This window comes from Nicotiana tomentosiformis, chromosome 6 (genome assembly GCF_000390325.3).
Source record: "Nicotiana tomentosiformis chromosome 6, ASM39032v3, whole genome shotgun sequence".
Classification (NCBI taxonomy): Eukaryota; Viridiplantae; Streptophyta; class Magnoliopsida; order Solanales; family Solanaceae; genus Nicotiana; species Nicotiana tomentosiformis.
In genome coordinates this window covers 111,361,575-111,376,687 of record NC_090817.1, presented here as the reverse complement: position 1 = coordinate 111,376,687, position 15,113 = coordinate 111,361,575, and the positions used below count along the sequence as shown (strand labels likewise).

General features: G+C 35.7%; 1 protein-coding gene across 1 annotated transcript; it reads right to left on the bottom strand.

Moving 5' to 3' along the window:
• Positions 1-1,301: 1,301 nt before the first annotated feature.
• LOC104086690 (AT-hook motif nuclear-localized protein 1-like) lies at positions 1,302-6,189 on the bottom strand. The gene is made up of 6 exons (XM_009591012.4): positions 5,931-6,189; positions 5,315-5,832; positions 3,832-3,899; positions 3,278-3,409; positions 2,076-2,237; positions 1,302-1,902 (listed from the first exon to the last, which is right to left on the bottom strand). Exons 2-6 carry the CDS (start codon positions 5,739-5,741, stop codon positions 1,663-1,665), a joined length of 1,029 nt encoding a protein of 342 aa, XP_009589307.1. The 5' UTR covers positions 5,742-5,832; positions 5,931-6,189; the 3' UTR covers positions 1,302-1,662.
• Positions 6,190-15,113: the final 8,924 nt, after the last annotated feature.

Here is a 15,113-nt window from a genome sequence, read left to right as displayed (position 1 = left end):
CTCTTATATTATTGATACTAAATGATTTTCTTAGTGAGAGTGTTAGAATTATAAGTGACACTTATTTTAGACCGTAGATAGCGTTACCTGAGAACTTATGCATGACTATTTTAATTAACTTTACATTGTAAGTAAAAATGTAATGTCCTAAATAAAAATTTATTGTTAACATGAATAAGTTAAGCTGAACATTTACTCATACTAATTAATGCAACATTATCATGAAGAAAACTCCATTTCAATTTTAATTTTTCAGGTAAATTGGCCTAACAAAATTAAAATTAACTTTACGATTGTTTAAACATGAATTCTAATATGAGTTCTTTCATAGAAAAATAAAAGGAAGAAAAAGGAGAAAAAATGGCATGGTATGACAATGCATAAGAGAATTGACAGTTTTTAGCCTTACGTTAGGTTTGACAACTGAAGGCCAAAAAAATTAACACCTAATAACCAAAATGATTTTTATTAATTATAGTAAAAAGCATTTAGAACCCTCTATCTCTCTTCTCTCTTCTAGCGGTCGCAGCCATGTTCCTGGAAATTAAGTTTCATTTCCATTAAAGTTTTTGTTTAAGTAGTTTAGCATACGTATTCTCTTCTGTTTAAATATTTTTGTTCACTATATTAATGTATAATTGGTTTAGAGCAAGTTCTAAAATATAAAAATAACAAATATAATTATGGGAGTAAATAATTTTGATATACAAATAAAGAAAATAAATTTTTGATATAACATGTTTAGAGCAAGTTTTAATATAAAAATAATAAATATAATCGTTGGAGAAAAGAAATTTTTGATATACAAAGAAGAAAAATAAAATTTTGATATATACAAAGAAAAGGACAGCCCGGTGCACTAAACTTCCACTATGCGAGGGGGCCGGACAACAAAAGTCTATCGTACACAGCCTTACAAAGAAGAAAAATAAAATTATGATACATTTTAGTGTACACATTATTTGATGTATTATACACTTAGATATACAAGTAATACAATTATTTTTGTTGTGATATATATTGATATAGAGACAACAATAAATTTTAAATAGCTATACATATTATATTTTAGATATACAAAGAAGGAAAGTAAAACTTTGATATACATTTTGATATACATAAAGAAGGAAAATAAAGTTGTGAGATACATTTTAATATACACATTAATGTTGTGATATACGTGTATTGGTTACATAGTATCAATATCTATAACTATAGCTTTTTTTACTAATTATGTAGGTACGTTGTCATACCATGCCAAAAACCAAAAAAACAATCTCCGCATAATGTTATTGGGCCCGTGCACAACACTACTAGTATTTGTAATAGAGGCAAATCCACCAGTTCACATACATGCCTTGACACGAATAGCAAAGATGCCCTACACCTGCTAAACACTAGAAAGAAAACCTCATCTATGCTGAAATTATTTTTGTTGGGACCATTATACATCTACAATCAGACACCAGATTGGAAGGGCAAAAAACAAAATTTCTAAAAAACTAGTTAAATTTACTAACAGACCTCACCAGAAATGGACATGCCAGCACAAGGTTTAAAGAAAAACAACAAATAGCTAGGAGTGAGATGGATCAATAGGAAGTGAAAGAAATGCAGCTATCTTAGTTCACGTTAACTGATAAACTCCATTTCGACAAAAACCTATGCAGGTTGAGATACATTGATGTCAGCAGGCTTATTCCTCGAGTCGGGGGCTAATGATGACCAGTTATCTTCATGGAAGGAAGAATACGATACTACAGTTGGTTTTGCTGATGATGAGTGATAGGCGTTTTCCATATCTGTACTAGATAGAGGAACAGCTGCAGCTATGGGCTCGGACTTGTTTTTCTTGGTCGTCTGCTCGTGCTGAATTCCAGCAAGGAAGCTGCCCACAACAATCTGATTCACACAAAAAAAAAAAGAGAAATGTGCCGACTGTCATAACTGAAAAACTACTCTGTATTGGAAGTATTTTGCTAATTTGTTCATGAGAATAAATAATTCTACTTTTCGTATAAGCACAACGTCATTCCCATGCATAAACAGCACACTGAATATGGGAGAATCAATACCTGCACAGGACTGGCAGCTACCAATAGACCGGCAACTCCACCACCAATAACACGTCCATCAGGGCTTGCTAGAGACACACTCATCCCTCCAGATCTGTTTCTCATTCCTCCAGTCTCGGATTGGATAAATGATCCCATCAAAGACAGTATCTCAAATCGGCCCTATAGGAAGGATGGTAGTGGCAGTTTATACGTAAATGTCAACCACAGACAATAAACAGACAGAGAAATGACATTTCATCTATAATGCCAATCACAAACTGATTTCAGGGACTTGGATGATACCATAGTCTACATGTTCAATACAAGGCACATAGTCCATACTAGACAGTAGACACTGACGAATGAAGGCACAAGTTTTAAGATAACAAAAGCATTGTGCCTTAAAGGAAAGAAATTGCACCAATGAGATCAATTTCCTAATGTGATTGTTCTTTCAACAAATAATATCCCTGCCCTCAAAGTGATCATTCTTTCACTAAATAAGATCAATGCCCTCAATCTAATTAGTCTTCTTCAACCAATACAAGCCAGTCATTCCAAGTCAAATACAGAGCAGGCTATGCATAGTCATTCTCAACAAATTTGTGCTCCCCCTCAACAATAACAATTTTTTTAAGGAAACAGATTACAGCTGATGGAAGTATGCGCATAAATATGGCATGAAGCCACGGTCTTTTAATTATACCGTTTCTCTTTGATTGGTACGGTCTTTAGTTACACTCACCAACCATAGCTAGATCTAATCCCAGAACTTGTTATTTGCCGTTATTTTTTAGATAAGTGATTTTAATGAGTTATATTGAGCTCTCAGGGTTGAGTTAAACAACTTTACCCAACACTTGATTACCTTTTTTTAATCAAGTAAGCAATATATTCATTAATAAAGGGATAAAAACTCCCGTAAGCAAGAGGTATGCATAAAAAAAGAGAACCTACAAAAATAAATGGTTCTCTACAGCAGACACTCGAAGAGGGATGAAAGACACCTAGATGCAATGCTAAAATGTCTATAGCTCTTCATTTGATTGATTACTAAAAGTGAAGAGTACTACATCATTTGATTGGCCAAGAAAAATAACAAAACAATGGAGTATCACGCCAAGAAGCCAAGCTCAAATGTCTATGGCTCTTCAACAATGATACGGAACAAAAAATGAGAAGATTAACCATAGCAAGAGCAAAGTAACTAGTTGCAACACCTCATATGTTAATGTACCACCAGATGAGTCCGGTTGGCGAAGTGTGACATTGGAAATTACACCATTTGCTGAGAGAATGCATATTGCTCGAGGCCCTTGTTGGGAGAATGATATAACCTTCATGGTGACATCCTAAAGAATTTATCATAATACGAAATATAAGTAATTTGTTATATTGATATGAATTGACAAATAACAAAAGTCGCCCCTTTCTTCAGTCACAGATGGGGTTGGGGTTGTGTGGGGGGGGGGGGGGTGTAAAATTGCATTGTCATTGTTCAGGTGAAACCATGAACTACCATTTCCAGGTATTTCAACTTTTTCTGAATCAATCATCAAGTTTGTTTCTTACAAGAATCATTAGATGCAACAATTTCAAAAAATTAAGAAATCTGGTGTAACCAACAATGTAAAATGGATTGGGAAAGAGATGCATCATATCCGAACTGAAAGAAAGATCAAAAAGAGATTGTGCATGGAACTCATTATCATGCAGACTTTAGTCATGCCATAAGGAGAAGTTCCATACGTACTAGTTATGGCTAACATTTTACCTCTCCAGTGTTAACAGTGATAATATGGGGCGTAAAACTAGCACCGACTGAGCATGAAACCCATTCGCCTACAGAAAAGACTTAGTATTAGTAATGTGACATGACCTTCAGATATACCAACATTCAACTACAGAACCATATTTCATGTTCAGATGGGGAAAAGAAAATAATGGAATTCACATCTCTTTTCTGTAAAATAAGAAAACTCTCGTTTATGATCTGAATATTATTACATGATGCAATCATGAATTACCATGGCAAATTGTTTTTTGATGGAGTAAATAGTGCCTGAACAAAAACAGCCACCCCTACCAATCAAAAAGAGAAAAAGAAAAAGAAAAGGACAGAAATCATTCAAGTAATTTTTACTACTTGCAAATATTTATGAACATACAACTTAAGCTTATGATAGAAGTTTAGAACATGATCTGCAACCTCTGCCAAAGAGAAAAAGGGAATAGGAAAGAATGAAGTCTTAGTTTGTTACAAAATTCACAAAGAGACACATTTCAGTCATAATGTTTTATAGTTACAAATATTTGAAACCACTGTATTCAAAGAAAAAAAATGTTTTGGCTCTCTAAACAGTAATTGTTATTATTCTTGGGACAAAGAATATGAAATAAGAAAAAGTAATCTAAATGTACGGCCTCTTGCAAAAATGTAGGGTAAGACTGCATACAATAGACCCTTGTGGTCCGGCCCTTCCCCGGACCCCGTCTCCATCGGATAGGGGTAAGGTCTACGTACACACTACCCTCCCCAGACCCCGCACCTATGGGATTTTACTGGGTTGTTGTTGTTGTAATCTAAATGTACAAATTCTTAATTTTACACAATTAATAAGAATATGTTGTAAAAGTAAACCTACACTTATAAAACAAAGCAGATGCATTCTCACCCTTAAATGGTGGAGAAAGTAAAAAATCTCCAAAAAAAATAAAGTAGAGGATAAATGGCAGCATAAGTAAAGCAAACAAGGCACCAATTGTGAAGAGTAATTGAAAAAGGCATACAGAAACACAAGAAAATAATTTGAGTTATTTTCCAGGAACATATGAACATGCGTGTTTACAATGAAAATCTGTTTAACATAACTCCTTTATTTTATGAGCAGTAGATAGGTTAAGAGTTAAGACTAACCCCTGCCATTAACTTTAAGCAGTAGATCAGTGAGTGTACTTGTTTAGTCTTATTCTATTAGTAGCAGCAACTCTATACCAAATCTAGAAAAATCAACTTCTACATTTACAATCATGTCCAAAATGACACCTATAAGTTTAAGATTCCCTACTTCTCAGACCAGCACAAAAATCTCACAGGTCCCACGTCTACACACACACACACGCACTTAAATCCAAACACCAAACACTAATTCCTCTAATAAAAATAGATCAAAACATATACTACTACAGAACTTAGAACTTCTCAACATAACTAAACAAAAAAAAACACTAATCTAAAAAACTCTTTTTTTTTTTACCTGAATTCTGAACATCAGCTTTAGGTTGATAGACCTTAAGAGCTGACCCAACAGGCCGGACTTTCGCCGGTTTCTCCGACGAAAAATCAATGACCGGAGATGGTGCAGCGGATGAAATGGGTTTAGGAGAAATAACAGACGTGGGTACTGACCCATCTGGCCCATATTTTCTGGGTCTACCTCGCTTTTTCTTCACTGTGATCAGTGCTAAAGCAGAAGAACCTGTGGTCACTGCCGATGGTGGTGAAACTGAGACACCCACCTGGGCCTGGGCTGCTACTGCTACTGGTTGAGCTGCTGATCCAGTCATCACCTGTGTAGAAGGATTTTCAGTGGTGGTCCTAGGTGCCATATGGTAGTCTGACGGAGCATCTGATCCCACCACTCTTACTCCACTACTGCTACTCACATTTTCCCTTCCTTCCATACTTGCCCAAATATTCCACCAACAATATTAACCCTAATAAAAAAAAATAATCTCTTTTCTACTTCTTGGATTCAAAAGTCCATAACTTTTCCTGTATCCAAACACCAAAAATCAAAACTTTCACTAGAAAATAAAAAACCAAAATCCAAATAAATGGAGCTTAAATTCTACTGAAGTTTGAAGTCTTACCAGGTTCTACAATATTACTGTTCGTTTTTTTTTCCTTCAAAAATTTGAGATAAAACAACAAAGCAACTGATGGCTACGATCAGAAAATTTTACAAAATTCTGCAGCTATTTTTCAGAAATGAAGAATCAAATTTAAAGGGAAAAGATTGAATTTTTAAGTGATGAGAAAATGTGAAAATTTGGAGTTTTGAGGAGTTAAAAAAGCTAATTTATGTTCTAACTTTCCTCAGATTGTCCGAATCGTAATTTAAGGAAATATAATAAAGATGGAAAAGGAAATTACTAAATATTAGGTTATTGTAATAATTAATTATTGAAAATAGGGAGAGATTATGTATTTTGTTTAAGAAAATGGTTGGAGTCCGGTAGAAAAAAGAAAATTCTGAAAATGAGAAATTGTAGTTGGGAAAGGTGAAATTAGGTTGCCAATGCATAAAGACAACCATCATTTTTTTTCTTCTTTTTCTTTTTAAAGAAAGGAAAAGAAAGAGAAATAAATTAGTAACTAAAGTAAACAATAGGCATGTAGTTATTTCTTCGTCTACATCATTAATTACAATTAATAAACCTTTCTTTTACCGCAAATACAGACAAAAAGGTACGAACATGAATCTGAAAACTATGAAAATTTGGTAGTAAGAGAATAATTTAATCCGACTTTTCTTTTTCGTTATTTAATTTATAAATATCCTCTGCTTTTTCTTTTCTATTCTTTTTTTGTAAAACTTGTCAAAGTGTACTACTTTCCAATTAAGAGCTGTGGCGCGCCATATTAGAGAAAATGACAAAAATAATTCATTTTGAGGGTAGGTTCAAAGCCGTCCTTTAAATATATTTTGAATAGTTTTGGTCTTTTAAGTTTGCAAAATTTAATATTTTTGGTCTCCATAAAATAATTAAGGTACTTCTCTGTCTGTTAGGGACTATTTTTGTCGAAGAATCCCTTTTCTTTTCCTTTTAATTCCAATTATTTTCATTTTCTTGTTTAGTTTGGGTTTTTATCCTCTTAAAAGTTGTATTTAGCGTAGGCATTTTTTTGGCGTGCAAAACAAGTTTACAAATGTATTTGGTTTTAAGAAAGACATTTTGTCTTTCAAAGTTTGAACCATATGTTTTACGGAAATAAAGAATAACCTAAAAAAGAGATTCTTACAAAATCCAATATAAATACTCTAAAAAAAAATCATTATCACAAACTACTTCAAAATAAAATTATTTATACTTTTTTTAAATAAATAATAATTACACCTTAGTCCCATATAAATTAAGGTGATTATATGATAGTTATTGGGAGCAATACCATACTATGGGACACACAGAGCAAGGCTGAAAATGCAACAAGAGCATTTCAGTAACAGATCAAAAGTGTACATTCGTATGTTGACATGGAGTTCAACACGAAAAGAGTAAAAAATGTCCCTCCATTAGGGGAAATATAGCAAATTTGCTCTTGTTTTAAATTTGGTCTCAAACATGCCCCTTATCATTAGTGAATATATTCATATTTGCATATCAACTATGAAAAACAGAACAATTTTGCTCTCCATTTGACTTTAGTCTCAAGTTTGTCTTTATCATGAGTAGATTGTCTCATATTTCCCCTTCAAACTAAACGGGATTTTATTTTAATCAACCCTTTTATTTTAGGGTCAAAAATTTATTTGGCTACTATGTCTAAAATAAAGGAAGAACAAAGAGAAGAAGAAAGAAAGAATATATAGATTTTTTCCCACTAAAATATATATCAAAAATAGAGATTCATAAAAGATTTTATTTTGCTCAAATGATAACTAATAGTAATTGTTATCTCTTTCAGCTCTATCTTTCTAACTATTAATAATTTTTTGTCTACTCAATTGCAATTATATGCTAAATTTATCTCAAAAGAAATAAAATTGTTATTTTATAGATTTTATTTTTTCTAGCATGGCAACAATTACATTTTTTGGTAAAATAAAAACTTGTTGTTAAGTGTATATAATAAATTTTTGCAATTTCTCTATTTAATTTTAATTATTTTCACTAATTTAAGAATTTCAATTTGTATTTGGGTCTTTGAAGACTATTTATTTTTCATAACAATTGGTGTTCTGTAATTCTATTTAATTGTTGTTAAATTTTAGGAGAGTAGAGATCTTTTAAATAGGGGAATGACATGAAGATGATGAGCTATTATATGTACTTTGGATCTTTTAACTATCTTGGATCTCTGTAATTTTTTGGGTATATTTTTACAAGAATTCTTTTGGGCTAAGATTATTATCTCGCAATGTGACACTCCATCTTAAAAATAAAATATATTTAAATAGATTAAAATAAGAGGTTGGAAGTCTGTTATGTATGAGGGATAGCTTGTTCACTCATGATAAGGGCATATTTAAGATTAAACTCGAAAAGAGGGCAAGTTTATTCTATTTTACATAGTTAAGGGATAAATATGAACTAATTCACTATTAACAAGGGCATGTTTGAGACCAAATTCAAAATAAGGACACATTTGCTCTATCTTTCGTAGTTGAGAGGTTTTAAAAGGCATGAGTATGAGGTGAGGCATTTAATCTAACACGGGGCGAGGTATAAGTTATGAGGCGTGGAGCATAAGCCCCGAGGATATTAAATTTTTAATATTTTATAAATTAATGAAATAAATAAAATAATAAAAATATATTAAAAGTTATAAGAATTCAACAAATTTATAAAAATAGTAGGAAAATGTATATATCTATTACAGATATGCTAATATGTGCATGAACCATACAAAAGAATATATTTTTTAACTTGAAAAAGTGAAAGACGTAAAGATACATTACACCTACAACATGGATGTGATGCAATTTATTTAGAATTGTAAATTTTTTTTTTTTTTGGTTTAAGGGATGATTATATTAGCAACTAAGATGAAATAGGTACATCATCAGAGGGGTATATAGCATCCCCTAAGTTTTGTTCTATAGTATTAATATTACATTCCAGAATATCTCTTGAAAAAATAGTAACTAGGATGTCCATCCAAAAAGTTTCATTTGCGAACAACGGAGGAACTACCAGCATGGTTGTTCTCCCAAAAAGTTGTTTTTTTTCTCCTTCCTTTGCCAGTAGATCAGCTACCATGTTCTTCTCCCTGTAATTGTGTTTCACCACTGTTCTTCTCATCCTTTGAATTATGGACCTGCATTCAGAGATAATAGAGTCATAAATATAGTTTCTCATTTTAAGCATTCTTATTACCTTTATGGACTCTGTGTTAATTTTCAGTGAAGTTAGTCTTTTCAGTGAAGTTAGTCCTCTTTGATTTGCAATTTGCAGTCCCTGTAATAGTACAAGGAGCTCGGCTTAGGTATTAGTTATGTGTGGCAGACCTCTTATAAAGCCCAGAACCCAGTCGCCATTGGAGGTCCTGAAAATACTCCACCCCTCATTTTTTCAGGTTCTCTAGTGCCGCCTCATCAGTGTTGAGTTTGTATTGACTCCTTAAAGGGGGATCCCGTTAACCCAGACGACTACCTCTTTTCGAGATGTATCTCCTAATGAAATAGCATAGAATTCAATGGCCTTTGCTATGACATTGGGGACAGAGACCTAGTCTCTTCTATTGTAGAATAGATTGTAGTTCCTGGTTGGCCACATGTGCCAGAAGCAGAATGGGAAAATGGCTTCCTAGGAGAGGTTATTGTTGAAAGCTCTCTTCCGGAGGTTGGTCCAAGTGTTAGACCAAGAAGGGATTGTGAAGGTATGATTGTGATGTGGGTCTGTGGTAGAGCTTCTAGTGGTGAGGTTGTACCAGAATATCTTGGCAATGGGGCAGTCAAAGAAGATGTGGGCAGCTGTTTCAATCACGTATGAGCAAAAATAGCATAGTGGGTTGTAGTTAAGACCAATTTTCTGGAGGAAAGCACCTCTAGGAAGCCTTCTATGATATAGAAGCCATAGGAAGGTCTTAATCTTATTAGGGACCCTGAACTTCCATATCCTTGTTTAACTAGTATTTTCCTTGTCCAATGTGTGGATAGTTTTCCTGGTGAGGAAGGTATATGCTAATTTTGTGCTGAAGAGGCCATTGCTTGTTAGGCCCCAGATCATTTTATCCTCCTTGATGGAATTGCAGGGGATGAATGTGGATGAGATCAGATCCTTGATGTTGGCAGGGATATTTAAAGAGATGGAGGAGGTATCCATTCATCATTATTGTAGATGGTCGCCACTTTGGAATCCTGATTATTTAAAGTGAGTGGTCCCTCAATCATGCTCTTGATGGGAGTATTGTTTGGGATCCAAGAGTCATTGAGGAAACTGACTCTGTCACATTTATTAACTACCCACCAGGCTGCATGGCTGCTTGTATCCCAACCTTTAAGGATACATTGCCATATAAGATATTTTGCCTTTTGGGGGATGTGGTTCCAATTGCAGTGTTTTGCAATGAGAATTTTAGCCCAGAGGGAGTAGGGGTTGTGAAAGAGTCTCTATGCAAGGCCAACATTAATAGCTTTATTTTTACATTTAGCTTTTTGAATCCCTAGACCTCCCTGACTCTTAGACTTGGTGACAATGTCCCAACCTACCAGGTGAATTTTCTTCTTGTTGGTGGTAGTACCCCAAGTAAAGTTTCTTTATATTTTATCAATTATCTTGGTGGTTTCTTAAAATAACTTGATAAATTGCATGACATGGTTTGGGATGCTATTTAATGAAGCTTTAGCTAGGATGGTCCTCCCAGTCATGTTTAAAAAATTAGTCTTCCAGCCATCTAATTTGGATTGCATATGGTCAATGATGAATTGGAAGTCATTATTTACTGGCCTTTTATGGAAGATTGGGTAGCCCACGTATTTGCCAAAGGTAGAGGATGCTTGAATGGACAGGTTGGCAGTATGTGCCTCCATCTGATTAGGTTTGTAATTGGTAAAGAAGAAGACTCTTGACTTGGTAAAATTTATTTCTGGCATGATGCTTCATTGAAGTACTTAAGGGTATTAATAATAGCGGAGCAGTTTTTTGGAGTCAGCTTTAGCAAAGAGGGTTAGATCATCAGCAAAGAAAAGATGAAAAATCTTAGGGCCAGACCTACTAATGCTGATTGGGCACTAATCCTTGGCATACACTGCATTATCTATTATCCTAGAGAGTTTATCCATGCACATGATGAAGAGATAAGGGGATAATGGGTTCCCTTGTTTTATACCTCTGGAGGGTTTGAAAGGAGTAGTTTGGTTCCCACTAACCAAGATGGATATGGATGAGGGACTGACACATGATAGAATGAGCTTGATTAATTCAGGGGGAAAATTAAAAACATGGAGAGTATCCTTAATGAAAGACCATTCAATCCTGTTAAAAGTCTTTTTCAGGTTATCTTAGGATCATGTTGGCCTTTCTCCCTCTTATCTTTCCAAAGTGGGTGATGAATTCCTGGATAATAATTTTATTATAATAGGCTCTCCTATTTGATAAGAAACTGGCTTGACTGGGGCCTATGATATGTGGGAGATATAGCTTGATTCTTTTAACCAAAATTTTGGTCACAGTTTTGTAAATAGGGTTGCACATCCCTATAGGTCGAAAGTTTTTTTAGCATGGATACCTGAGGGGATTTTGGGATAAGGCATATAAGAGTTTCATTCATGCTTGGATGCATTTTTTTTTGTTTCAAAATAGTTTTTGCAGAATTGGATGACATCTTTTTCCACTATATTCTAGTATTTTTGGTAGAAGAAAGGGTGCAGGCCATCAGAGCCTAGTGCTTTGAATGATTTAAAAGAGAAGATGACACTTTTAATTTCACTGTCCCTGAAGGGGAGGGTTAGGTTGGTTCTTTAAGTGCTAGACAGGGTATGGTTCTGGTGTTTGGATTTGTGGTATGGAAGGAGGAATGTGTGTGTGATGAGGTGTGGAGCGAACTAAAGTATCTGGTGATGGAATTTTGGATGTCTTGTGGATTATGCTGCCAGTTACCAGACTCATCTTTGAGAAAGAGTATCATATTTCTTCTTCTCCTGTTTAGAGTAGAAGTGTGAAAGAATCTGGTGTTGGCATCCCCATCATTGAGTCATATGATTCTGGACTTCAGTTTCCAGAAGTCCTCCACATTTTTTAGGATTGAGTCTAATTTTTCAAATAGATTGTTTTCTAGATTCAAAAGGAACTAACTGAACTGGTAGCTAGGAGACTTTTGGATGCTAGCTATCCTGCCGAATGTGGTTCTGTTCCATTGAGAGACATTATCTTTGAACACTTGTGATGATGGGATAAGGGTAGAGGTTGGTGGAAAGGAATCCAGTATGAGTTTTTGAATGGCAGGGTGGCTACACCACATTGTTTCAAATCTGAATGGCATGTTGTTAGTTGGACCTAGGAAGGTAGGTTACTGTAGCCTCTGGGTATTCTGAAATCCAACAGTTATTAGCAAAGCACCTATCAATTCTTTCTAGAATTAGATTGGTCCTATTTCTATATCTCTTGTTGGTCCAAGTGTATTTACTACCCTTGTAACCTAGGTACCCTAGTTTACACCGTTAATACATTTCTAGAATAGGCTGCTTCTGTTGGTGTTAATGCAATTCCCACCAAAATTATTCATAGCATTCAACACTTTATTGAAGTCCCATCCCACAAACCAATTGCCATTAATACTACTGGAGATATCCATTAAACTATCCCATAGCCATTTCTTATTAGCTAGGGGATTACTTGCATAAATAGCAAAAACAAAATAGAGGGGTATGAGAGGGCAATGCCTTGACGTTCATAGATACCTTGGGGGGAGGGGGAGGGGGGAGGGAACCTCATCTACCTGAAGTATATCTTCCTTTAACATTATCACAATGCCTCATGAAAGGCCAACTGCGGGGAATTGAATGTGGAGGTCGAATTGGAGTTCCTCAGCAAGTTTTTTATGGTCGACCATTTTTGTTTCCAACAGCACTAGCATGGCCGGCTTGTGAAGCTTGATCATGTTGAGTAATGCTTCTTGAACTCAACATTATTTGCCCTTCTAACATTTCATATGATGTAATTCATTAGAGGGTTGTGATTGGTTTAGAAGGCCATTGCTTGTGCCTTTTCCATCGCCTGGGCAAGCATATCTTTTTTCTTGTGTGAGTGCAGCATCGAGGTCAGTATTAACAGGGGATTCAGCACCCCCTAACTCTGATGAGATCCCAGTCCAATCCACATTTGGTGAGGGTTTTGGGGCATAAGAGGATTAGGATCTTGCTGCACTCCACGCTGAATTCTATTGCTCTCGTTGCATCCATCCATAGTGAATCTGTCCTCAGAGGGCCGTAGAAGCTTTGAGCCGCCTTGGGCTCCTTGGCCGTCTGCCCTTTCAGGAGATCAAGAGCTCTAGTTATCTCTCTTGAGATGTTCCCCAGTGCTGGGGTATGGCTTCTCCTTAGTGTTGAAGACGAAGGTTCCACTGATCGATCTCTATAAATTGCGATGTTTCCACCAGATCCACTGTTGTTGGGTCTCGGAAGAATGGGATTGAGTAGAAAGTTTGTTGCATGAGATGGTTAACTAGTGGGGGTTCGATATTGGCTATTATGCTATTGAGACTGCTCTGTAGGACCATCGATTGCCATTAGAGATGTCCAGCCCCACCAGCCCACGTGGGCTTTAGCAATTGGAGGGCTAGGCTGGGCTAGCCCACCATTTTGATGGGCCTTATAATGGCCAGCACACCCTAGCTCTATGTGGGCCGCAGGCCCATCATTTTTAAAAAATATAATTTTATATTTTTTATTTAAGTTAAAACCTAAAAAAGATAAATATTTAAAAGTTAAAAAAATCTTATTGGAAAATTTTCACAAAAACTTAATAACTTTTTATATTGTTCCAATATATCACAATAAATACTAAAAAAGTAAAAGACAAGACTTTATTGCATCCACTAAATGTCAAAACTCAAAACAAATTATTCAAGAGAACGTCCATGACGCTTATGGGATATCCAACATATCATCTTCATCAAACATATTTGAATCCGCTTGTGAGAAGGTTGTCTTAATATCTTCACTTTCATCTACATCTACAATATATATGCAATATTAATTAGTTAAATATTAAGAATAATTAAAATTTTAAAACTAATTAACGTTTTAAGACTTTGATCTTTTAATATGATGAGCTTAATAAACTTTAAGCTTGGGATACTCTTTTTCTTATTTTTTGTGTCATATACTTTTTATATTTTATATATTTTAAATACGTATTTTTATTAGGCCCACGGACCGGCCCAGTCCAGCCTCAGTCAAGCCTCACGGGCCACGGGCTTACTCGAGCCGGACTTAAAAGCCTCATTTTTAAATGGGCTCCAAAAATTCTAGTCCAGCCCTGCTAAATTATGGGCTGGGCTGGCCCAACGGGCCAAACCCATATTGATGGCTCTAATTGCCATAGTTGAGTTCCAAAGGTTGCCAAACCCCTATTCAGCACCTCCATCGTCACCCTTGCTAGGTGGACCGGATTTTGGATGATGAGGGTGATGGGTTGATTGCCCAAGTGAAAACCGTAGGACAGATCTTGGCCCTGCTGAGCCAGCTCCAACCAAGACGCCGGTGTATGGTCCTGTGGCAATGGAGTGGAGGTTATGAGTATGGGTGCCTGGTTGGGTTGTTCCATTTTTTTTTGGTGTTTTTATTATTCCTTTTTTTGGTATTGTAGGGTATTGGGAGGGATTTGGGGTAGATATTAGTGGTCTCCATTTTTGGGGTCAAGTCATTACCTGGCTGCTGGGTTTTGATAATTGCGACTAATACCGGAGATTTAGTAAAAGTTTTATATCCGGTTGAATTGACAAAGACTGTCAAATCACCTGAGCTTGGGTGATGTGATTTCGTAGGTAACACACTCGAGTATCAATGGATTGTGGTAAGAATGCCTCTGCAGAGTGGCTTGGTAGGGATGTAGTTGTGTAAGGTATATCATTGGTAACGGGGCTCTCCAAGTGGGTATAGACCCCTGTAATGGGAGGGGTTATTGGGATTGGGTGGGTCATCTGTAGATTAGTTGGCAGACCCCTTATTGTAGCCTTTGGGCCTTGCCTTTGTTTTTCACTATGGACCGCTTGTTCGAAGATTTGTACTTGGGTAGGGCCTGTAGTGGTATTGGTGCTTGCGATCTTCGCTCCTGGGCCCTTTTTTGGCATTTTATTTGGGCTGGTCTTGCATGGCCTGACTTTTTGGA